Source organism: Branchiostoma belcheri, unplaced genomic scaffold (genome assembly GCF_001625305.1).
Source record: "Branchiostoma belcheri isolate BF01 breed outbred unplaced genomic scaffold, Haploidv18h27 scaffold7, whole genome shotgun sequence".
NCBI classification, from domain to species: Eukaryota; Metazoa; Chordata; class Leptocardii; order Amphioxiformes; family Branchiostomatidae; genus Branchiostoma; species Branchiostoma belcheri.
In genome coordinates, this window is record NW_017804353.1 from 5017448 (window position 1) to 5043324 (window position 25877).

The 25877-nt window shown below is 43.6% G+C and overlaps 3 protein-coding genes across 3 annotated transcripts; 2 read left to right on the forward strand and 1 right to left on the reverse strand.

Moving 5' to 3' along the window:
• Positions 1-110: 110 nt before the first annotated feature.
• LOC109484396 (peptidase inhibitor 16-like) lies at positions 111-10548 on the forward strand. Its single transcript, XM_019787644.1, has 9 exons — positions 111-197; positions 3711-4003; positions 4134-4156; positions 4516-4602; positions 5150-5295; positions 6690-6794; positions 8737-8956; positions 9517-9594; positions 9998-10548. Exons 2-9 carry the CDS (start codon positions 3711-3713, stop codon positions 10159-10161), a joined length of 1116 nt encoding a protein of 371 aa, XP_019643203.1. The 5' UTR covers positions 111-197; the 3' UTR covers positions 10162-10548.
• Positions 10549-10754: 206 nt separating this feature from the next.
• Positions 10755-15531, reverse strand: LOC109484465 (sialidase-1-like). Its single transcript, XM_019787733.1, has 6 exons — positions 15445-15531; positions 14822-15011; positions 14076-14332; positions 12970-13149; positions 12204-12423; positions 10755-11490 (listed from the first exon to the last, which is right to left on the reverse strand). The coding sequence occupies exons 1-6, from the start codon at positions 15505-15507 to the stop codon at positions 11297-11299; spliced, it is 1104 nt and encodes a 367-aa protein (XP_019643292.1). The 5' UTR covers positions 15508-15531; the 3' UTR covers positions 10755-11296.
• A 316-nt stretch (positions 15532-15847) lies between these two features.
• On the forward strand, positions 15848-20781 carry LOC109484476 (sialidase-1-like). Its single transcript, XM_019787744.1, has 7 exons — positions 15848-15976; positions 17209-17386; positions 17993-18140; positions 18608-18728; positions 19030-19212; positions 19528-19747; positions 20058-20781. Exons 1-7 carry the CDS (start codon positions 15893-15895, stop codon positions 20264-20266), a joined length of 1143 nt encoding a protein of 380 aa, XP_019643303.1. The 5' UTR covers positions 15848-15892; the 3' UTR covers positions 20267-20781.
• Positions 20782-25877: the final 5096 nt, after the last annotated feature.

Below are 25877 nucleotides of genomic sequence, written 5' to 3' on the forward strand. Positions count from 1 at the left end.
ATTTCAAACCTGATCTTTGTATAGATAACGCTTTAAACAAAAGCTTATATTTGCATTACAACTTACTAAACCAGGACTTCCACCTCTCAGAGGATTATGGGTAACCATGCCTTATAATCATCAGTGTGACTTGCGTTGTCTATCCCAACCCAGCTCATTCTGCAGTTGCTCAGGCTGAAGAAAGCTGGTCCTATAAGGTACTAGTACGTGTTTTCATTTGCTTATCTTTTTTTATACTAATTTACTGTTGTTTTTACTATAGTTCCTGTTATTGATAACAAATTACAAAATATAAATTATTAGTATATATTAGGAGGCATTTTGTCGGTCTTGTAAGACCATGAAAATACTTCTTCTACACCAAGTACTCATTCCTTGTTTTACGCTTAGAGCGTCTGAGTTCTGATGCGAGTCTCTGTTTTTGCCCCCCCCCGTGTAAGCCCCTCTTAACTTCCTTTCTCCAAAGCGTTCTGTTTATTGCTAGTGACTCCAATGTGTTAACGTCTATGTCCATGTCTTTCATGTCCCGTTTGACTACATCCTTAAAACGCAGGTGAGGATGACCACGTGCTTTTGTTCCGTTGGCAAGTTCACTATATAGCAGGTCCTTTGGAATTCTCCCTTTGCAATTGCAATGATTAACTATATAACACAATGTGCTTCTCATAATACAGTGTGTGTGTGTGTTTTGCCAAAACATTGGAAGGTAAAAACCTTCTGCAAGATTGAATTTAAGGTTCATCATTCCTGTAGGACTAATGAAGAATGAATTAGCAGACTTTTGTTCACTGATTTCCATTGTAAGTGTATTTTCTGGCAGTCTTTTATGTATTCTGTTAAATTCATGATTACACCGGTGCCCTTACGGTGGTCGAAATCGGCACCACATGTATGTTAAAAAGTACTAAGCACAAACCCACAGGTGTCGTGGGGTGTTCAGGTGGGCAGACAATTTCTCAGGAAAGGGGTCCCACAGGGCCACACCCAAAATGGCATCAACACGGAATTAAAACTATCCAGCATGGCCCCCTTTTGCAATCGTAACCCCATAGAAGTATGAAGTATCATGAAAAATATATTTGGACACTGAAAATCAAAGAATGGACATCTTTGCCAAAATGAATTATTCTAAATATGTTTGGTTACACAACGTTATGCATGAGCTTACGATTTCTGGTAATAATTTCTGAATTATAGCTCCTTGGGTAACCAAACTGGTCCTTCTACATTTTTAAATGTACAGGCTTCAGATAAGGCTTAATTGGTGTAAAGGCCTTATATGGGCAGATTCCCATCTCTGACTAGACAATACAGAATAAAAAAGAAATAACTTTTATGAAATGGTTGTTACAAACTACTAGTACATGCACAGAACATATTTTTTTTTACACAGCCTATTGTCAGGAAGTTTTAACGCAAATTCTGTAAATTATCCATACTCCTACAGTCCTATCATGGAATGCATCTGGTTTATAGAATTTCCCCATAAATTATGCAAATTACATCCATATTTGCATAATTAGCACATAATTACATCATGCATCACGACGATCCGTCAACCGGTTCTTGAGTTATCCTCTTTTGAATATTTTCAAACAGATAGCCATGGAGTTCTGGAGCAAGCCGCTAGGGAGCCTAAACTCACGTCGCTTCTTCCCCAGCACAAGAGCTACCGACCATCCAAATTTCGTCACCCTAGCATGTCTAGATCATGAGAAATCAAAACCGAAAGTTCAGCTGCAGTACCATAACAAGCCGCTAGGGGGTCCAAAATGTAATCATTTTGAGGTCTCGTCAAGACCTACCCACCTACCAAGTATTAAAACAATCCATTTAAGCCTTCTCAAGATATACCGTGTTTACAGACAGACAGACAGACAGACACACACACACACACACACACACACACACATATATATATACACGAACGCCCCTGAAAACCCTGAATACCCTTCTTGGCGAAGGTATAAGAGAGTGCCCTAGAGCGAATTCTTGAAGTCTGAATAACAACGTCACATAGCCTACCCTTCGGTCAAAATGGACGAAAACAAACTTCAAGTACATAGTCCTAAAATTGATCCTATCTAAGAGGGAACAAGATTATATGCACCTCAGGGGGGAGGAACAAGAAGTTTAATTAACCTCACACTCTTAAGTTGATATTCCGTTCAGCGAAAAACAACCCACCGCTGTCTTTTGTAAGCCAACGATAATTACTGTATTTGACCCCTAGACAAAAAAGGGGTACAAGCTTTTATTCTCATGATCACAAACAAAAAACCGTATACTTAAGGTGAGACAAGCCACGAAGAATCAGGCAAGAAGCTCAACATACATCGTAAAGAAAAATAATTCTAACCGCCCTTCACTCATGCTCGTTTTGGATGATTTTCCTATTCGTATGATTTGCCGGGACAAAAGTTATGGTCAAGGTCATCTTCAGAAACTAGTAAAACAATGCGATACGCTTGACGTTACCTACTAGTATTATGTTGGAACAAAGATTTATCTCTGTAACGTTGCTATTTTGACTGCCAACACAGACGAACTTACAAGCTAAAATACGGCCAATATCGTATAAGGAAACGCTCGCAAAAGTTCTACTATCTACAGTCAAGTCAATCTTGAAGCGTGTCCCGTGAACAAAAAACATGCCATAAGCATATATATATATAGAGAGAGCGACTCCTGGCCATGGCCAGATACGTACCTTTCGAAGAATGAACCGTTGCTGACTTCAGTGAAGGATAAGAAGTGTTTCTGGTCACGGCTCCCTCTGAACTGTCATGGCGACGATGTGCAAACATCAAAATGCGTGCCTACTTCCTGTTCGACTGCTCTTGAAATCATTTGTGTGGATAGGTCATCGGTCAATACTTAAATGAGATCATAATTGGGGGGGGGGGGTTCTCAGAACTAACATGTAAGATAAAAACTTTAGCCTACGTGTTACACAATCTCAAGCTGCCAGAGGCTGATGTTGCCTTCTACCCAGTAGAAGAGCTGCTAGAACCGTGATACTGCTGAGCAAATCATAACTTAAAACTTTGTCCTGCTCGCATTTTTTACACAACATTTTCAAATGATTTGATTTCTTGATCAGGTCACAGACCTTTGGATTGTTTTTTGCCCTGCGGTGGCGTAGTTACTTCTGCATTCCTTTCGTTTCGCTGTTTTGTGATGCGCGGCACGATAAATACCCCCAAATCCTCCATATTCAGGTGCTATTTAGATGGTACTGTATCATGTGCAACCCATCGTGTGCAACCTGTATCATCGTGTTCAATCTGTATCATGTGCAACCCATATATATATATATATATATATATATATATATATATGTGTGTGTGTGTGTGTGTGTGTGTGTGTGTGTGTGTGTGTGTGTGTGTGTTTATATATGGGCTCCGCAGGACGAGGGTTATATTTTCACACTGATATCACGAATAGAAAAGTAAGATACGGGCAAATCTTAGTACAGTATCATGTATCCTTTGCGAGTGGCGCTTGGAATAGTAGAGTCCATGGCCACTTCTAGATATCTAGATAATAAGAGGTCTTCTATGCTAATCTCAAAGCAGATCCCTTTCGGTGGCAAGGCAGTATCCATTAGCCAGAGGAATTCCGCGAATCTAAATAGTACCGCTGAAATTTGTAGACTTACAGTACTTCTCTAGGATATAAGTAAAGGCCTGAGTAATTTTGTTTTTTAGATGACGGAGTTCGCCAAAAATTGCCTGGCCGTTCACAACGAGCTTCGCGCCAAGCACGGCGCCCCCGCCCTGAAACTGAGCGACAAGCTGACGGAGCACGCTCAGAAGTGGGCGGAGCACCTGGCCAGTCTCGGCCAGCTGCAGCACAGCCACGGGAGCGGGTACGGAGAGAACATCGCCGTAACGTACGGGCCGAATGGAGGCGCCGATAAGCCAGGTAAAGCCCCTGTTACACATAACCGAACATGGCCGCCCGGAAATATCTCCCCCCACAGCTGTGAACTCCTAGCCTGGTATCCAGCCTTGTTAGCTTTAGTCCGCTACCCAAGATCCGCTCCCCGCGGATCTTGGGTAGCGGACCCTGGGACTAAAGCTAACAAGGCTGGATACCAGTCTAGCGAACTCCCCCTAACCATTGATTAGGAGCAGGTCGGGAGCTGGTGTACGTACGGCCACCCTAATGCTGAAATTTCGATATGTTAAAACAATCGGGTTGACGGGAGGTTCAGCCATGGTTGGTTGGTGGTTGGTGGTTGGCCGGCGGAAATAGGTTGGGATGTGGTTGCCAGTGAAATTTGACTTGAGTTTAACTCAAATTCCATTCAATATATTCGTATTAAGATAAATCTGGTCAGACTGCTCCCGAACCGTCAACCAAACTTCGTCGGCTGTTGTTTGGGGGAAGGTTCTGAATGTGTGACTTCACGTGTCTTCATAAAGCATTCTCTGTGGACAGTCTGCCACGTTTGATAACTGAAGGTTCAGTCTCTCTTTTTGAACCTCCTTGGTCTCTGTCGCTCCACAGCCCGCTACTTCGTGGAGCAGTGGTACAACGAGGTGGAGAGGTACGACTTCGGAGACAAGAGTGGCAACTTCGGCCAGTCCAGCACAGGTCTCAGCTCTTTCGCTAATTTCGAATTTTAAAGAGTATCTACATACACAGTAAAACGTTGAACTATGTTCCAACACACAATTGTACAGGGATCAAATTTTCAGCGACCACTGTCACCTTCATCAGGATGATTAATGACCAATCACTTCACAACGTGAAGTTCAACGTTTTACTATGATTACTACCAACCAAGGTGAACTTTCATGATAATCAGAGTATCTACATACGTTTCCCAGTTTTAGACATCTGATAGAAAAATTCGTATTCCCTATATATGGAAATAGACAAACCATGTGTTACAAGCGCCATATGTTCACACATCTACAACTGCCGTAAGAAGCGAGAAGTTGAACACAGTAGGTCACATTAGTCTGTAAAGTTATGAAATAGGATATCATGTAATTCTACTTGGCTTTTTATCTATACTTAGCATATAAGAGCATAAACGTACACAAAAGGTCTTTCATGAATATATATATCAATACCATTGCCATCATCGCCGCATCATTAGTAACATCCCAGTTTCCACACTCTGGTCCCACTGCAGGCCACTTCTCGCAGGTTGTGTGGAAGGAGACTGAGGAGCTAGGCGTGGGCATGGCTAAGAGAGAGAATTCGAATGGCATGACTAAGTATATGATGGTGTGCAACTACAGCCCGCCCGGTAACATGCTGGGGGCCTTCCGCGACAACGTGCAGGCCGAAAATTAGAGGAAACAACTCGCCAATCACTGCAGTAGTCTCCATCAGACTTCTTGGGATCACGTACATAGCAAGTAGCCTCCCTAACAGCCATCGACTAGCGTTACGTTTCGACTAGCGTTAACAGTCGTCGACTAGTATCTCTTTGACACTTTTGCAAACTTAAGTATAAGCTAGGCTATAGCTAGCCTCCCTCTGTTTTCAAATTGACTACAATACAATTACAAGCGGTACCTGTAACGGTGTTGTGTGTATTTCCAGACAACATTGACTATTCCACAGAGTCCGATGGAGACTAACCTCTGGTTGGATCCGGAGATTAACAGAACAGATTAACAGAACTAAAAGCATCATCTGTTATCATCTGGTGGTATGTAAGGAGACACTTTGTCGCTTGTCTTATGATAACGTAGTATAGAAATCGACAATACTTGTGAAGAACAATCAAAATTTCACTACGTAGGATACAATCAAAACTTCTTCGTCATGCTGGAGACAGTTCAATGGTATCATAACCACATGTTCCTCTTACAGTGTAACATACACTCGGTACTTTTATTTGTACCATCGGAATTGCAATAACAATGAACAACCAACTTTATTGCCAACTTTGCTCTTTTCTGAAATACAAGTATATGTCGATTACATTTGTCTTGTTGTGTCTGACTGTTGTCTAAAAGTCTATATGTAGAACGCTGTCAACATACGAAATGAAAAAAAAATGAAGGCATTGAGAGAAATATCATTGCTCACCCGTGATATGCTAATTCTTCTGAAATCACAATGTCAAGATGCCAGGGGCTGATTTTACCTCCTACCCAGTAGATGGGATGCTAGAAGCGTAATGCTACTGAGCAAATCATAACTTATATTTTCACACTGATATCACAAAAGCATAAAACATTTTCGTCTTTTCCTGAATTGATTTCGGCACTCTATGACATTAGTATCATTTTCTCATACTTTTTTTGCAACATACGACATATATTCGCTCATTTTGCAGGATTTACCGTATTGTCGAAAACTTTTGGAAATAGACGAAAATTGATGCGCGCGCGGATGTCATCCATATAATCAATGCCATTGTTGTGTTGGAATGTTCCACTTTTTTTAAAACATTACTGACCAAACCGTGAGACAAGACATATAAGGATTGTTCTTAATTAATTTATCACTCCTTTAAGTTCAGACTGAAGACGTGTTGTAAATTTGAAAGACTTTTGATCCTAGAACATTGTTTTTACAAGAGCAGAACAGAACTACAGAGAAAATAAAACCTCATTGGGGAAACACGGCAAGTTGGTCACACACCTTTCTGTAAGTGCAGTGAACCGGCCTTACATAATCCACCTGCCCTATATATAGCTACCTGTCAAAGGTGAGAGGATAAGTTTGTCTACGTGGACAATATGGCACGTTTTGGATGCTCCGTTGTCCTGGTCTGTGTGTCGGTCATGTGTGGGATCCTTGGGGTGGACTCTCAACAAAAGGTAGGTTCATCAATTAAGTTCAGATATTCAAACGTTTCTTTGTTTTAACCGATGTTTTGTAGGAGGCGACAGGTGTGATTTTCACATTTTCACCCCTTCGTTGGAACACCGACTTTTTTTTATTCCAACATGTAATCACCAGACGTGGTGACGACACACTCAAGTTATATCAACTTATATTAACTTAATTTATACTTATATCAACTTATTAATGCCGCCACGAGACGTTGGAGAAACCTGGGTGAAATACATGATAGGACAATACTCATTTTCACCTGAGCGAAGTGAGGAAAGTCGTGTAAAGTGCCTTTACCAAGGGCACAAGATCGGTGGCATGTCAGGACTCGGTCCCGGGACCTCTAGGTTCCGAGTCGCGCACTCTGCCGCTACGCCACAGGACCCGACTTCGAGACGGCCTACAGCTTTCCCGCACTACATGCTACCGTTACATTCCAGTAACTACACCCGAGAAAAAAGTCTCCTTAGATTTTGTCCTTCACAGCGTGTTGTGCCAATGACCATTTCTGGCGGCAGCCCAACAATCAAAATTTTAGTCTGGTACAACGGGTGGGCAACAATTGGGATTCGAACTCCCAACCTCTTGTACTGAGGCAGGGTCGATAACCACAGGACTACGCACGCTTACATAACAGACATGTTCTGTGCAGTACAGGTCGAACTGAGTATCTGTTTTCCCGTCTGAAGAACTCGGGAAGGATGTTTATATGTTTTATTACCACTTTTCTTTAATTGCCACTTTTATAGCCTTTCAGGAATACAATATGACAGATTGACAAGACAAGGATACACCCCAACGTTGGTACACAGACATTATACAATAAACCCGGCCCGTCAATATATGAGTAATCTTACAATTTACGGATATGTCGTATTTTGTCAACATTTGGGTCGTTTTCACGGCACAAAGGCAGGCTACGCCGCCCGTCTCTCTGCATAACACTACCGGGACACGCGATGTGTGAAAAAGCGACACCAGTGAGCTGATGAAGTTCTCAGAATTTCAACAGTGGGATGTAGTTCAAGTAAGGACAAATGACACCTTTGTCGGGAAGGGTATTTTTAATTCTACATTCCTATAGCTAGGTGCCACCAGTATGCATGTGTACTGTATACATGTGTACTGTGTATTACTAATTGTAGTACACAGTACACATGTATACAGTATACAATACTGGTGGCACATAGGAATGTAGAATTATCAATAATCGGTTGGTACTGGAACGGTGTCTTTCCCATCTTCCCAAGAAGGTTACGTTTTCAGAGGCGTTCGTGTATGCGTGTGTGTGTCTGTGGACACGATAACTTGAGAAGACTTAAATGGATTGTCTTGATACTTGGTAGGTGGTTAGGTCTTAATGAGACCTCGAAATTATTAGATTTTGGACCCCCTAGCGGCTTGTTATGGTACTGCAGCTGAACTTCCGTTTTTGATATCATGCTAGGGTGACGGTTGGATGGTAGGTAGCTTTTGTGCTTGCTCTGGAACTGCAGGGCCATCTGAAAATATTCAAAAGAGGATAACTCAAGAACCGGTTGACGGATCGTCGTAATTTTTGGTATGTAGGTAGCTTACTTGATGATTGATAAAATTATGTGACAATTATTCACATATGATGTAATTTGCATAATTTAGGGGAAATTCTATAAATCAGCTGCATGATGAATTAATATAATTCATGAGAATGAGGATCCTATTTGCACAGTCAGGGGAAATAATCTACAAATTGTCAATTAAAAAGATTAACATCATTTTGCGAAGGTATGAGGTCGGGGAACTCATTGAACATACTACCTACAGTCTTTAGATTGATAGTAAAGACGTTGATGCTGTTCACATCAGAAGTTGACACGCCAGTCAGTTGATTTTTACGTACTTCTCTCGAATATGAGTAAGTAAAGCCTGAGTAATTTGGTTTTCTAGGTGACGGAGTTTGCCAAGAATTGCCTGGCCGCTCACAACGAGCTTCGCGCCAAGCACGGCGCCCCCGCCCTGAAGCTGAGCGACAAGCTGACGGAGCACGCTCAGAAGTGGGCGGAGTACCTGGCCAGTATCGGCAAGCTGCAGCACAGCCAGGGGAGCGGGTACGGGGAGAACATCGCCATGTATGCGCAGTGGGGTCTTGGAAGCGCCGATAAGCCAGGTAAAGCTACTCTCCAAGCAGAGGTTGTGGGGGAATAATCGTTACCTTTTTATATATATGGCCCGATTTTTTTTGTCCTGATCCCCACCGTCGGTGGCCGCGGAGCTTCTCTGGCTAATGGATACTGCCTGGTCAATTTGATACTGTCTTTTTGCCACCGAGAAGGATCTGCTTGGAGATTAAGGTAAAGCCCTTGTTACACATAACCGACCATGGCCGCCCGAACACTAGCCGAACTCTGGTATACGTACGGCCACCCGAATGTTTAATTTCGATATGTTAAAACATTCCGGTGTTGAGGGCAGGTTAGGCCATGGTTGGTTGGTGTTCGGAAATAGGTTGGAGTGTGGTTGGCAGTGAAATTTGACTCAAGTGTAACTCAAATTCAATTCAATTCGTATTAAAATGAATCTGGTCAGACTGCTCCCGAACCGTCAACCAAACTGTTGTTAGGTTCTGAATGTGTGACTTCACGTGTCTTACCTGTCAGTCATAAAGCATTCTCTGGGAACAGTCTGCCACGTTTGATCACTGAAGGTTCAGTCTCTGTCGCTCCACAGCCCGCTACTTCGTGGAGCAGTGGTACAGCGAGGTGGACAGGTACGACTTCGCCAAGAGCACCTACCAGCCCGGCACAGGTCTCAGCTCTTTCGTTAATTTCGAAGTATAAAGAGTATCTACATACATAGTAAAACGTTGAACTATGTTCCAACACACAATTGTACGGGGATCAAATTTTCAGCGACCACTGTCGCCTTCATCAGGATAATTAATGGCCAATCACTTCACAACGTGATCTCGTGAGAGTTACGGTTACAAACACTTGGCCTTATTCACACGAGACTTTATTGATACGTGACGTGAGCAATTGACCAAGAGTGCCAGGTAGTTTATATCGTCCACCATCTCTATTAGGTGAAGGCTGAAGTGCTGAAGTGAATAAAGGCGAAAAGATCTTTCATGAATATATATATCAATACCATTGCCATCATCGCACCATATCAGTAACGTCCCCGTTTCCAAACTCTGGTTCTACTGCAGGCCACTTCTCGCAGGTTGTGTGGAAGGGGAGTAAGGAGCTAGGCGTGGGCACGGCTAAGAGAGAGAATTGGATGGGCATGACTCTGTATGTGACGGTGTGCAACTACAGCCCGCGCGGTAACATGCTGGGGGCCTTCCGCGACAACGTGCAGACCGAAAATTAGAGGAAACAACTCGCCAACCACTACAGTAGTCTCCATCAGACTTCTTGGGATCACGTACATAGCAAGTAGCCTCCCTAACAGCCATCCACTAGCGTTTCGACTAGCGTTAACAGTCTTCGACTATTGTCTCCCAAAGTTTAACATTGCCACTTTTGTAAACGTAAGTATAAGCTAGGCTACTAGCCTCCCTCTGTTTTCAAAACAACAAATTCAGTACAATACAATTACATGCGGTACCTGTAACGGTGCTGTGTGTATTTCTAGACAACATTGACTATTCCACAGAGTACGATGGAGACTAACCTCTGGTTGGAGATTAACAGAACAGTTATATATTATCAGCTACGTTATTCTGTATCGCTTGCGCGTGCCAGTACTAAAATAGTAGCATTATCTGTTATAAGGAATCTGGTGGTATGTAAGGAGACACTTTGTCGCTTGTCTTATGATAACGTAGTATAGAAATCGACAATACTTTTGAAGAACAATCAAAATTTCACTACGTAGGATACAATCAAAACTTCTTCGTCATGCTGGAGACAGTTCAATGGTATCATAACCACATGTTCTTCTTCCAGTGTTCTTCTTCGGTACTTTTATTTGTACTATCAGAATGGTAATAACAATGAACAACAAACTTTATTGCCAACTTTGGTCTTTTCTGAAATACATGTATATGTCGATTTAATACATTTGTCTTGCTGTGTCTGACTGTTGTCCAAAAGTCTATATGTAGAATGCTTTCAAGATACGAAATTAAATAATGAAGGCATTGAGAGAAATATCATTGCTCACCCGTGATATGCTAATTCTTCTGAAATATCACCGACTGTGTTACACAATCTCAAGCTGCCAGGGGCTGCTACCCAGTAGACGGGCTGCTTGAAGCGTGATGCTGCTGAGCAAATATAACTTATATTATCACACTGATATCACGAATGGAAACATAAGCATGAAAAGGGCAAATTCCAGTAATCATATCTCCTTTCTCGCAAACTTTGCGAGTTGCACTTTGAATAGTAGAGTCCACATCTAGATATCTAGATTATGAGAGGTCTTGTATGCGGTGTAGTGGTATACTTGTAAAACAGTACCATGGCCAGTTCTATATCTCTGTGTAGATTTTGTCTCCCCCCTATAGTTGTACTATCGCCAGTGCTATCTCCTGTTTGAATTTTTCCTCTCCCCTCACATACAGAACATACAGATGTGAACTGTCCCCGGGTATCATGGTCATGGTGGAGTACCCTGCACCCCTCTCCCACACACGCAATGAACCGTCCCACGATGTGCCGTTACTGTAGCTCCATCGTAACGTCATCTTTTCACCTGAAACAACATTCAGATTGTTATTCGTCCATATCTGTCCTTGACAATCAAAATGATCTAGCCTGGTTACCAGGCCTATTTTGGTTCCCGAGTCTATATCTTCTCCGCAGATAGTTTTTGTGGAGAGGTGAGGATATAGACTCGGGAGCTAAACTAGGCCTAGTAATGCTGAGGTCACAATTCCCACACGGGACCCGGCCGGGCAGCTTTTGGGAACGAAAAATACGATATAAAAGACAACAAAACACAGAAAAGTTCCTACTAACAATCATGGCAACTATTTCTGTATATTCCTGATATGAAATGTTAAATTTTCATTCATACAAACAGCCCGGCCGGGCCCCGGTTTGGAAATGTGACCTAAGCATAACCAGGCTATAACTGATCTCACACGATAACAAATGTTGTCATTTGTTTTCACTAATGATGACGGCGAAATTCCAATTCTAAACTTAAGTTAGCTTCGGTTACTATGGTATATCATACTTTTGTCTGTAAATGCAATCGTTGGCCATTTCAAACGTTTAACCTGCCAGATCATCTCGATATATAATATCAGCTTTTAAAGAAGTCTTGTCATCAATGCAATATATTTGAATTCCAAATGTATGCAGTTTGGAAGTGCTACTCCTCAGTATGCACTTTGGAAGTGCTACTCCTCAGTAACAAATGCATATTACAGATAGCAAGGTTCCTGAGTTCTCTATACTCACGGTGAGTTTTACTGTCCGGTCCCGTGTAGTACATGACGCCGTGGCTGTACCACAGTCCGGACGCGATGCGCGGTTCTATCAGGGTGCCGTCGAAGTACATGGTACGGTAGGACAGCGTCTCCCCGCCGTCGTAACTGCGCATGACCATCTTACAGTGGCAGCGGTAGCGACCGTGGTTACGCAGGATGACGTGGATAGTTCCATCCGGGAGCTCTACGGGCTGTGTGGAGGAAGAGATAATGTTTATCTCTAGGGACCAGAAAGGAGAGACAAAACGCACTGCAAAGAGAGTGCGCAAACTATCAAAATGCACCGCCTTTTTTTCACCCCACGCACGAACCTTTGAGTTTAATGTTCATTCGTTTAGACTGTGCTCTTGGGAAAGACACTGCCCACTGCGGGCTTTTCGGCTAATCGTTAATACGATAACTGTCCAACCACTGTTGAGGATACATGCGGATTTGGTGTCGCCAATGTGTCAAGATCTGCAAATTTGCCACTAAGAACCGTACAATTTCGTAAACTTGTAAAACGGCACCAAAAACTTTGAAGCCTAAGAGTCTTGATGATACTATTAAAGGAAAAAAGATAATGCTTATTTTCTTTAGCAGATGAAGCATGATAGGAATCGTGATATTCCATCAAACTGTACATCATAATGTCCCAACCAGGCTGTCAAAATGTTGATAGAGGACACTACGATCTTTTCGATTTTCTCTCAACATCTGCTTGGAGATCAGACATTTATGATAAAACTAAAACTCACCTGACACTCATCCGGATGGAACTCGGAGTCACGTGTCCCTTTGAACGGAATAGCGGACACGAAGGCTCCGCCCCTCCACGTCACGCCGTGGTCGTCGCTTAGCAACAACAGCGACCCCGCCCCTCCCGGCATTCCGTGCCCGCAGACGACCAGTCTGCCTTTTGCCGGGCCAACTTTTTTCTGTGATGACGATTGAAAATTTCTCAGTTGTTATTCAGCAATTAACCTACAAAAATTTAAAAATGCATCTACCATGTAGAGTACTTTCATGTCTTCTTAGTTTTAAGATATTAGTGGTCGAAATATTAGCAACAAAGATTATTCTGGGCAAGAACTTTACCAACTACTCGTCAGCCTTGAAAGTGCTGAAACTCCAAACACTTGAAGACCGAAGAGTCGCTCTGTGTGCTAAGTTCGCCAAGAAGGTATACAACTCCGATCTGTACAGTCACTGGTTGCCAGAACATAGAGGTAACATTAGCGGCAGGGTGACCAGACAGAACAGAAAGATTGACCAGTTGCCAGCAAGAACCGACCGTTATAGAAAGAGCTCCATCCCATACTTTGTCACACTGTTGAACAACTCTGTATAGTAGGGTATCCGTAGAGTCCTTTTGTGCTTACAGGTTGAATTCATTGTCCTTGCATTTAGTGTTATTGTATATACTTTACTAGTTTTTAAAAGTAAATAAGCTAGGGTTTTAAACAGTTGCGGCATCATGATTTTAATAAGTAATATGTAATATGTGCACGCAATTCAGCCTGTGGCTGCGATGTGAAACATACCAATTGTACTGTTTATTGTATTTGTGAAATAAACCAATATATAAAATTATCATAACAGTTAACGTTATACAAGAACTTTATTGCACGACAATTGTACAGGGTACATTGTATGGTTATATGTGTCCTGCTGTTTTATTTGCACCCGCCACGTGATTTCCTTTTGATTTAAAATTTTCAATAATGGACAAAAAAGGACAAAAGGAGACGAAAAAAATTCTAGGTCACGTCTAGAAATAAAATCACTAAAAATACACCACTGCAATAATACAAACTCAACTTTGTCTCTTCGTCGGCTACATGCATAGCTATAAACTTCTCACCTGAATACCGTACCCAGGGCTGGGGTGTGTGACCATGTCCGACCCCACCAGTGAGGTGATGTTCCTGGGCTGGCCCCAGGTCTGCCCGTCATCCGTACTGTTGATGAGTAACAGGGACCTGTGCTTACAGTTCTCACAATACACAAACATCACGAAGATGGTGGCGGTGGTGTTGTCCACGATCACACTGCCCACGTTCAGACCGACACGCCCCTCACCGTCATCTACTACAAACGCAGTCGGCGACCAGGTCATGCCTGGAAGAGACATAACAAAGTGCTGTTTGTATAAGACATATATATATAGAGGGAGACAGGTTCTTAGCACCCATGCATTGTAGTGTTCTACTAAATTTCAGACCTACAGTAAGTGACACTCGGTAGCTCTCTTCATACGAGAATCAAAGAAAAGTAATCAATGCAATTAGATGCTGAACTATGAACACCACCATCATTATATGGTGGTTGGTATTATTCTTTACTTTCTCCATTTTTCTTCGTTCCCTTAAGAGCATATCCATTATCCGACCGTTGTCATGATTCATATTGTCTAAAGTTTGGACTGTTATCTTCCTGTATTAGAACGTTTGGCTCTCCAGAAACTCAGACTCTTATACATACACATGTAAAATTCCACGCTCTCATAATAAAACACATTTTCTTTACTCGCATAGATAATCACTTTGTGAACTGCCATGTACATGTGTGTATTCTTATGTTCCCTGTCTTGGTAGTTTTGTCTCTTACCTTTATCTGTAGACCTTCTGACGGCGATAAACTTGGGCCCCATGTCGGCGGAGGCATACTTCCGGGCTCCGTTGAAGGCGACGAGGTTGCCCTGGGGGGTGTAGGTGAGGAGGGGGGTCCTGTACAAGTGCACCTCCCCCTCCTTACCGCTACTCCACAGGACCGTCTGGTTCACAACCTTCGGGGACACCTGCAGATTAATCAGTCAGTCAGTCAGTAAATCCATCTACGTATCAAGTTGTGCAATTACCAATCAGTAAATCTACCATAGCATCTGTACAGGAATTGCTCGCATGGGGAAGGGAAAGGAAGGGGAAGTGTGCTGACGGCCGCATCCGCGGTATGCCACTGACCTACTCTCCAAGCAGAGGTTGGAGGGAAGACCTTTCTATTATATGCCCCGTTTAATTCGCTACCCCCACCAACGTAGCGACAGAAACACGGGACATATGATAGAAAGGTCACAATCTTCCTCCACCAACCTCTGCTTGAAGAATACTACTGACCCGTATTAGAATGGATCGTCGACATGTCAACAATACCCACCGTCATGGAACAATGCCCTGATACGAACCCGTCCCTTTTCTGTGAAAAACTCAGCGAAGAACGTGGGATTTCCTCACCTTGGGGGACGCCGTCTGCAAGTTCGACAGCAGAACCGTCACAACCGACGTCATGAACCACATCCTGGACGTCTGCCGGCCGGCGTTTCATTCATTCATTCAGTTCTGAGATTCACTCGTGAGTAGGGAGGGGTCATCTTTTGTTCAGTGTGACGTACCGAGCCATTGTTGTGTTGGAATGTTCCACTTTTGATAAAGACGTAAGGCAAGACCTGAATCTCGTTCTCAAGTTATCACTCTAATTCTGAAGACCGTTCGTAAATTTGAAAGAAATTTAATCCTAGAACATTTTTACGAGAGCAAAAGAAGACTACAGAAGAAGAACACAAGAAAAGCAGAACCTTCGACACGCACCTTTCTGTAAGTGCAGTGGACCGGCCTTAATCCAACAGGCCTTACCTGCCCTACCTGTCGAAGGTGAAAGGTTAAGTTTGTTTATGTGGACAATATGGCACGTCTTGGATTCTCCACAGTGTTGGTCTGTGTGTCGGTCATGTGTGCGATCCTTGGAGTAGTGGACTCCCAACCAAAGGTAGGTTCATCAACTTCAGATATTTCGAAACGTTTCTTTGTATAACCGATGTTTTGCCTGAGGGGACAGGTGTGATTTTCACATCTGCACAATGTCCTTGAAACACTAACTTCGTGACGGCCTTCAGATTTCTCACACTTCATGCTGACGTTACACACAATTTCAACGGCTTCACATGTGAACAACTCTCCTGAGATTCTGTTCTTTTTACAGTGTTTTGTGCCAATGGTAATTCATGGCGGTAGCCTAACAACAAAACATTTAGCCTGGTACAACAAGTTGTGTGGGAATAAACGTAGCGAAGATAATCCGCGTGTCCTTATATGTCCTTTGTTATCATTTCGACCATTCTATTTTGATGAAGCCCATTTCAAACTTCATATTCAGCATCACGAACATGACGAGAAGAAGCAGAACCTATGTACTTTTAGAATCCGTGATATAGATTTATTATTAGAAGTCCTGTCAATGGATTATTTTGCTACTACATGTTGTACATTGTACTTTTGTATTTGTTTACTTGTACTAGCCCGATAGGGCATGGATGCACAATGAAGCTTATCATCGATCATTGGTCATTATCCGCCATTAAGATATAGACTAATTCAAAGGTCATTGTCTTACACGTCTCATTGTTTAAAGTCTAATCTTTTTTAGCTCCCCCCTCCATGTATCTTTATTACTGAAACATTTTGTGTAACCCATAAATCGGGAGAAAACATGAGGTACTGCATGGTTACTCTAGTTACGGTTAAGATAACACAACAGGTATGATGCTTGACCGGCGACAGAAATACGATCCTGATCTAACATGACCTAGATACAACAATCCTATCGTTATGCAACACTGACAAAAATACACACCAGACAATCAAAATCATGACGTGAAAACATTCACGTGGTCTGTATGATATACAATGAGAACTAGTTTTATTTTCAAAAATCCGTAGTTACATGAAAATGTATAAACAACAGTTGCAGCCAACGTCTCTGAAGAATTTAGAAGGCACAGGATATGCCGTTATGCTGGCGACGCTAGTCAAGTAGTCTTAATATGTTTCATTTATACAATGATGACCATTATAAAATAGTGCTTCTAAATCTGTCTTCAGACATGTAGTGTGGGATGACTGTGCGATACAAAGGCTTTCTGTCATAGTCACCGTCCTTTGTCGACACTAGTACGTCTCTTGCATGTTGGCAAGACGTTTATTTTGTTCCACACCCTGTAGGTAAACCCGTTAGTGGTGTCGCAGCAGTTCCTGTGGGAGTCGAAGCGGTACACGTACCGGATCCCTGTCATCACCCAGACGCCAGGCGGCGCTCTTATCGCTCTCGCCGAGGGACGGAAGTACAACTCCGGAGACACTGGGTCAAAGGTCGTGGAAATCAGGCGATCAACAAACTTAGGTATGAAGTATTACAATTCTAATTACTGGAGGCTTATAGGAAAGTTTTTATAGGATTATATGAAGGCCTGATGTTGATCTTTAAAGTTGGTTGTCAGCATCCACACTGCTATTATTCCATAGCATTTTATAGCATTAATTGTTTGCCAGCTTGCTTAAGCAATTATTAACGATAAAGACAAGTTTGAGAAATCATAATCCATAAGCAGGTCTTTTCATTGCCAGACAGTTACCATTTGCCACCCTATGTAGGCTGGCGTAACAAAAAGATACTAGCAAAGAAAAGTGAGCCCGATAAAAACGCTTAAAAAGACGCCAAACATAAGCCGAAGCCCGAACCTCTGCTTGGAGAGTAGAGAAATCAAGGAAAGAAACTCTTTCAAGTAATCCGTCATCGAATCGTCTTTGTGGCCCATGGGTGTGTCCACCTGTTGGAGAGTGAGTGAGTGAGTGAGTGAGTGAGTGAGTGAGTGAGTGAGTGAGTGAGTGAGTGAGTGAGTGGGTGGGTGAGTGTTTTAAAAGTATTAATCGCTCACTAGCTTGCTTGGTTTGCAACGAAAAAGACGTCGAGAGTAACCCGTAGAATCGGTTTTTGTCGCCCGTATAGGCTCCACCTGGTCCCCTCCCGTCACCATCCTGACCGACACACAGTTCAAGAAAGGCGTGAACCTGGGGACGGTCATCGTCAGTAACGACACGGGAGTCATCTTCATGTGGTTCGAGCACTGTATGGATGAGCAGCATGCGTGCGACAGGTACTTCAACATTTATTTTATCGATCTGATACAGCTGTAGCCTCTGCCAGGCTCCGGGAAGCGGCTGGAAAGAGTCGAAATTTGATAGATAGACAGACGATATGCCAGGGGAGTTGGCCTGCTCCCGGGAGGGGCAACTGTTCTCGTATCGCAGACCAACTCCCCCGGCATATCATCTGTCCATTTGATCAATTTCTACTCTTTCGAGCCGCTTCCCGAAGCCTGATAGAAGCCAACAAAAAGTGACCGCTATGGCCAGGTAACCACTAAGAAAATGTGACCGCTAGTATAGGTTTGACTGTGCTTTATGTCATACACAGCTAAGGACCGCAAATAAAGGGCGGACGTCGTTCCAACCTTCGTTCGTCGAAAGCTAAGACAAGAGAACAACGCCTAAAACGCTTGACCTTAGCATTGCAGCTGTGACTGTAGCTACATGCAGTCATATAGAATGTCTTTCCCACCAGATCTACACCTTTTCTGATGAACAGTACGGATGACGGGCTGACGTGGAACAAGCCCCGGGACATGTCCGGCGTCGTCGGCGGCGCTAAAAAGTTTGTCACGGGGCCAGGACTGGGTATCCAGGTCAGTCTCACGTCTCCATAATGACTAGTGTACATGATTAGGGCGTTATGATCTTCCTTCTCTGTATCTTCTTGGAGATTAAAGCTGTGTAATGACCTACACCCTCTCTTAGCCTCCACTAGCTCTTCCGAATTACGCGAAAGATCCCTCCATACTTAGATACCGAAAAGAGTAGGGGTCCTTCCTAGTGTGAGTGGATCAAAACCTTACAGTATCTAGCAGATTCATCGACAGAGTGATAATGACTGCCTGAAACCAAAGAGGAAGATCTAGAAGAAGTTTTCTACTCCCTGCCTTACAGAAGAAGCTGCTTCCCTACAAAGGCCGGCTGATAACCTGCGGACACGGCGACCACCTGTCGGACGGCGTGTTCTGTGTGGTGAGCGACGACAACGGCGCCTCCTGGCGGATGGCGGGGGAGATGCAGAGCATACCGTTCGGCAGGAAAAAACTAGACGGAGATTTTAACCCAGACGAAAGTCAGGTCAGTCCTCGTTCCTTGTTTCTTTTAACGTAAAATATTGATATTACGTGCCCAAAGAAGAAAAGATGACTGGTCTTTTAATTCATTGCCAATACTTGTTTCGCGTTTGTATCTGGTATAATTTGAGTCCGATGGACTTACACAGATTTTCGGCAGTCTTTTGCACAACGTTTCATTGAGAATTGTTGCCATAGATATCACAAAAGATCGGGAAGGCTCATTTTTACATGAACCCAAACGCCAGATCCTTAACATCTCAAATCTGTTTGTTTGTTTGTTTGTTTATTTATTTGTTTATTTATTTTTTTGTCTCAGATTGTGGAGCTCCCAGACGGCTCCCTGATGGTGAACATGCGCAACCAGCTCCACTACCACTGCCGCTGCCGCGCGGTCATGCGCAGTACGGACGGAGGGGAGACCTTCCCTCTGAGGCAGCTGTACATGGACGACACGCTGGTGGACTCGGCTGTCCAGGCCAGCATGCTGTTCCACAGGGGCGTGCTGTTCTTCGCTAACCCAGCGAGCCCAACTACACGTAAGGATCAGAATGGATACATTTCTGACGATATGTACTTCTAAAGGCGTAAAGGTCTGAAACGATAATCATGTATAGAGACATGTTTGTCAGTGAACTTTAGTCTTTTTCGTCCATGGTGCGTGAGACAAAGTACTGCTGAAGCTGCGAGTACCATTCTTGATATCCTCGAAGTGTCGTCCAAAATACAGTAACATGTAGTGATGTAAAATTTTCCTTGCGTTCAGTTAAAGTCTTCCTTACTGTTATGTTCTTGATTTACAGACTCCTTTAAGTCATCTGCATGTACTTATATCTGCCTCCTTTTCAGGTGAAGACTTCAAACTCCGCTGGAGCCTTGACAACGGCACGACCTGGCCGGGGCTGAAGACGCTGTGGACTAAGTCTGCCGGATACTCCTGCATGACAGTACACGACTCGGTAGACGGCGCTTTTCTATTCATCTTGTACGAGAAAGGAACGACGAGCGACTATCAGTGGATCGAAGTGATGAAGCTCAGTATTTATGGCCACCTTTGACGTTGATGTAAATAAAAGTGCACTATGTATAGGTTTATAATAGGAAAGTTAAAGAAAGCAACGTATACATGTAAAGAACACTTTGGTAGGAGTATATGATGTACATCAGTGTGTGCAGAAAGTCCCTCCCACCGAATCCCGTAGCTAGAGTTACCAGACTGATTGTTGTTCCACCCACAGTTTGTTTTTTCCGTTTTAGAAGTTCAGTCTCCCGGTAGAAACAGAAGAAGGCGGTCCGGAAGCGAGTGTCTGAGGCGGGAGCTACTGGTTCTTAATCGTTCTGTGCCCTCCCCATGACCCGGTGAAAAAAAAAAACTAGCCTCTACCAGGCTCCGCCCCCTGGGTTGCTGGAAAATGCAGTAGTAGAAATTGGCCCAAGAGACTGAATAGAAGGCTAGGAGGTCCGATTCGCAGTCCGTGGTTGCGAATTGGATCTTCTATTAACCCGGCTCTTCTGGTATGCTATTCAGTCTATTTGGCCGATTTCTACTATTTTTCCAGTAACACGAGGAGCATGGTAGAGGCTCAGATGAAAACAGTCACTGCTACTCACGTATTGGAGCTGATCCGCTCTAGGTAAAATACATATGTATGGCTTGATAAGTCCAAATTTTATCAACAGCATCAGCACCAAATTTTTATCAATAGCAAACCTTGTCTATCACGTAAACCCATAGATCTAGCAATACATGTGAAAATAGAGCTACGGGAGAAGGCAATACAATGCAATGCAACAAGAGAAAATGTCGTTTATGTTACTTTTCTAACATATCTAGACATATCTATAATTGTATCTTATTGTACCTTTCTCATTTAACATGAATTGCTTCAGCGAGAAGTACACAGTCTTGCAAGGGAAAACCAATGGGTCGCCATGAAGTGCGGGTTTTATGTTGCCCTAGCTAAACTTCACGTCCTGTCCTGTAACTTTTCGGCCGTCCTGCGAGTTCTCCTACCCCGGTCCGGTCGTTGAACCACACTGCGACTGACGCAGATGTCATGTGAAGATGTTTTCGGCTGCTTTACAAATATTGATCTGTCGTCTGACGGAGGGACGTGTGGAGTGCGCACCTGTGAGAATAACGTCCTCCGCGCTCCTGTCGACCCACATATGTCACGGTGCGACAGTCTAGTGTTTACCTAGTCCCTACCAGTTATACGCACAGGCTGCAGGATTCTTCATAGGGTCACCAATTGCAATCTCCAAGTAAATGCTTCGAAGAGAATATTGGAACATTTTCTTGCTGCTTTTTTTCATATTTTCACTAGCCTCTGTCAGGCATCGGGGATCGCTGAAAATAAATGTAAAAATTGGCCAAAATAAAGGGAATAGTATACCAGATGAGTTAGCCGGCCTACATTTTGCCGCAAAATGTACTCTCTAGCGGACCAACTCCCCTGGCATGTTATCTCTCTATTTGGCAAATTTCCACTCTTTCCAGCCGCCTCCCGAAGCCTGGCAGAGGCTAATTTTTCACCATTCTTAGACGAGCTGTACGTGTGTCAGAAAAGACAGAGCAGTCAAAAAAGTTATTCCCCCTTACATCTGCTTGGAGACTATTTTTAAAGACCACCTGTACCAAACATATGGACACCATTCAGGTTCAATCTGTCAACCCACAGCAATGGTTTAAGTCTCCCTTCATTTCGTTTACGGTAAGTAGAGATACTGTTATGGACACAGAGAAAACTAACCTCCCTGTGAACGCTACAACTGTCCCGATCGAAACGCTCACTATCTGTGAGACATTGGAAAATGATCTTTTGCTATGGTTACGTTCAGAAGCATCGACTTAGGGTGTCACAATTTGAAGGAAAAGTGAGAACTTGTTTGGTCAAGGGATGGGTTCCTGTTAGATGTCCAATTGCTGCAATACCCAGTGTTATGTATGAACGATAAGCTTTTAACAAAACAATTTTAGGTGAAACCGAAGAGTAAACTAAAGTGCAGATCCCATCAGAAAGGAATGCGTCCCTCGTGTAAAGTTTACTGTAAGCGAAGATGTATTTCCCAGACACTTGGAAGTTTAATGTCATGGTTGTTGATAGTTACACAGTCAACCTGACATTTTCTTAACCTACAGTATACAAGAAGGCGAACCTTTGATGAAAATACCAATGGTGAGAGAACGTACGGAGAACCTACATACGGGAGTGTGATCATGCTATTACCTTGTAAATTCACAGAACGAATCCTACAAATAGATTTTTCCTGGATCGACCTCTTTTATCGACACTTAAATACAGTAGTACATTATTTTGTCTTGGTTGGGAAACTTGTTGAAATTTAGGTGGTCCTCATCTGGGTCAGTTCAAACCAACTTGTGTAAAATCACAAATTTCTTTTCCCGTCTCTGCCTTTTCAAAGATGCCCGCCGATCAGATAACACTTGTTTCACAACATGTCTCTATGAATAAATTGCCAGAGGAAAAAGCAAACATCGCGCTGCTACATTGCAGGGCATTTCCTCTGCTTCCTGGGAGAACGGTAGCCTCTACCAGGCTTCGGGAGGCGGATGGAAAGAGTAGAAATTGGCCACATAATAGAGAGAGAGAGATAACATGGCAAAAGATACATTTTGCCGTAAACTGAACTTTCTAGCAGACCAACTCCCCTGGCATGTTATCGCTCTCTATCAGTCAATTTCTACTCTCTCCAGCCACCTCATGAGCTCAGCGAAGCCTGGTAAGCGAAGCCTGGTAGAGGCTAGGAGAACCGTCCTCCATTCAGTCCCAGGATCGGACCGCAGACTGCGGACACTACAGACTACTATTTGCTTGGGGCGCTAGTCGTGTTCTGTTGCGATGTATTTTATTTACTCCGCTTGTTTCAGTGTTTGATCTTGCGGTGAGACGAAGGCCTGGGACGACAAACTAATATTGCTCCAAGACTGTAAACGCTGTTTTGATAAACCGACGAGTACTGTGGCTGCAGTTAGAGTGAAAAATTTCCGATGTTCTAGTACGCCATTGAGCAAGGAGGTTATATAAAAAAAGCGCTAGCATACTTACACCTACAGGCTTTATATTTTGGAGTAAAACTGGACCAATCACCGAAACACATCTGCTCTCATTGGATATACGTCAGCATCGGAAAAGAACGATATTTCACAGTGAGGCCCGACATAGATGGGTGACATTGATGTCGTCATTCCTGTTTTGTATAGAGCTGATGTTGGGAGGGAAAATCTTATAATTTCTGACCGCTCCCTACTTCTGACATATAGTACTGACTGTTGAACAAACGGAGCGTGGACAATCTCAAAATCAGACGGCTTTCCCTTACAACATCTACTTGTATACCATGAGAAGATCCCATCAAGAGACTTTGGGTATGCAGTCTATCAGTATCAGGTCTTGTTGTGGCTTCCCTTGCTTATGTTGTGGCTTCAAATCTTTGCCAGTTTGGCCTTCGACCGTCGATAGTAAAGTAGAAGTTTATAATATCAGATTCTGATTGTTTTTCTGACAGTGCCAGGCAAGACCCAGGTATCAGTGGACCCGCGGTGCCGTTCCGAAAACATGTCATGGAAGGATATACCACGTGTCTCTCGTCATATTCCTTCATCTTGCATGGTGTGTACGTTATATCTGTCTTAGGGGAAAAATTAATGGCCTCAGCAACATCTTGTTGCAATAGACTGAAGGGAAAATTAATAACAAGGGTTAGTCTTGGCACAGGTAGTAAAGATTGTGGCCAACAACCACAATAGAAAAAGACGTTCCCTGTGTCAACCCACTTGAATAGTGAATAAAATGAGACCGTTCCCATGGAAACCAGCGGTAGGACAGTCTAAGGTATCTCTTTTACACCCCCCGTGGAGCCCTAAATGATGGGTCATAGGTCAGACTACTGTAGATACCTGCCCCGTGTGCCCGGCACGCACAGAGCGCACAGTCGCCGTCTGGACAGGACTGAGGCTGCCCGTCTGTTTGTTTCTTCTACTTGAAGGAGCGTGCGGGAAGTCGGCAAGTTCCCGTCAAGGCTGAGAAACATTCAGTCTCGTCTGCGACACCTGTCACGGCGAGCTGCGCCGGCGTCGACGACAGATATCGTGCACGAGAGGTGGAGACCACCAACGTCCTTCCATCCATTCAGGCCCCAGTCTTGGGCGGACTGTTACAGAGAAGTTGCGGACCGCACAACACAACCGTCGGAGTCGGGAGACACTGGAAGACGCCGACGTACTGAGCCTTATAACTAGGTAGGCAAAATCATTTTTTCTGCACTGATCATAAAAGTATGAGCTGAATGCTTGTAGGGTCTAAGCAAGTTGAAGTCAAGTGGATGAAATCGCGTTTTGTGGACTCAAAAGTAACGCAGCCTTGCTTCTCTCGCTCTAAAGAAAGAAAGATATGTTTCTCACACAGGCGACACAAGTTTTTTCCTACGACTATTTGTTAGTCGTCATTCAAGAAGTTTAGGTATTTATTGTGACTAGTACACTTGCACTTCCCTTGGTTCTAGAAACAAGATTCCTCATCTCAGTTTGCGATGTTTGTCAATATTGCCCGACCCTACATGCTACACCAAGAGGGTGGGAAGAAGGTTGGGAATAGAAACCCATGCTTCTCACAGCATATGACAAGGAGACCATTGTTTGAGGCAATCACTGTACATTTCGTCGTCATGTTGTGTGTATGTCCTCTGCCCCCTCCCCTTGTCCCGTGAATGCCACCAATTTTCCCATCCTTTAGAGACCCACCAGGCATCCGTTTTCTGCATGATTAAGCGCACAAATTAATAGATAAACTATTACATGGCTGAACGGATGGATTATAGAACGCTACGTGATGTTTACTGTTCTATGGCAAGTTGCATTGAACGCCTAGGACAAAATACTAGTATGGCGCGAAGTGGTAGGAAGCCTGGCCTGCCAATGATTGTAGGAAGCCCAACAGCGACGTACATATCCTTCAGTTGCCTTGGCAACGATATAGTTACGAGGTGTGTACAGATTAGCTCGTAAATGACAGAGATCTCTCTCCTTTTTATCTGTTTTCGTGGTTCGAGTGGCTGCTGTTGCCTTGTAGGACAACTGTGCCTGGATGAGCGCTTTTCTCTCTCGCCCTAGCCTCCTTGGCAGACTTTTCTCGCGGCTTACCATTTCTTTTTCCGGGGTAGAGCTATTTTGCAGGGATAGCTGTATCGGCAGCCCGGTACAGCTTTCCCACGATACAGCCCTATCAACGACACAGCTCTCCTATGCCCTGGGAAAAGAACCGCCGCCCTCACAGAAACAAACACAAGCCGAAAAGCCTGAGCGGGAGGCTACATGCACCTTGGCCCGTCAATCCCCCTTTCTCGTATCTCAGAGAATGAAGTCTAAAGAGAACCTCCCGCCGCATCAGCCCAGATTTCCCCCGTTCGGACGACAGTTATTGTGTTTATCTATAAACATTGTCCGACTAGAGCCCACCCAGCTGTGTATACTACATTCTCAACAAAACATGTGGACCGGGAAAAAAGAGGTACAATGTTGCCTTCTGTTGTGGGAATAATTCATGTATGGGAGTTTCCACAGTTATAAGATGGCATTATAGTTAGCCAAGACAGGTGGGTAAGAACAATGGTACATTTGGTGTAGGTGTCATTTATTACTTCTTCCAA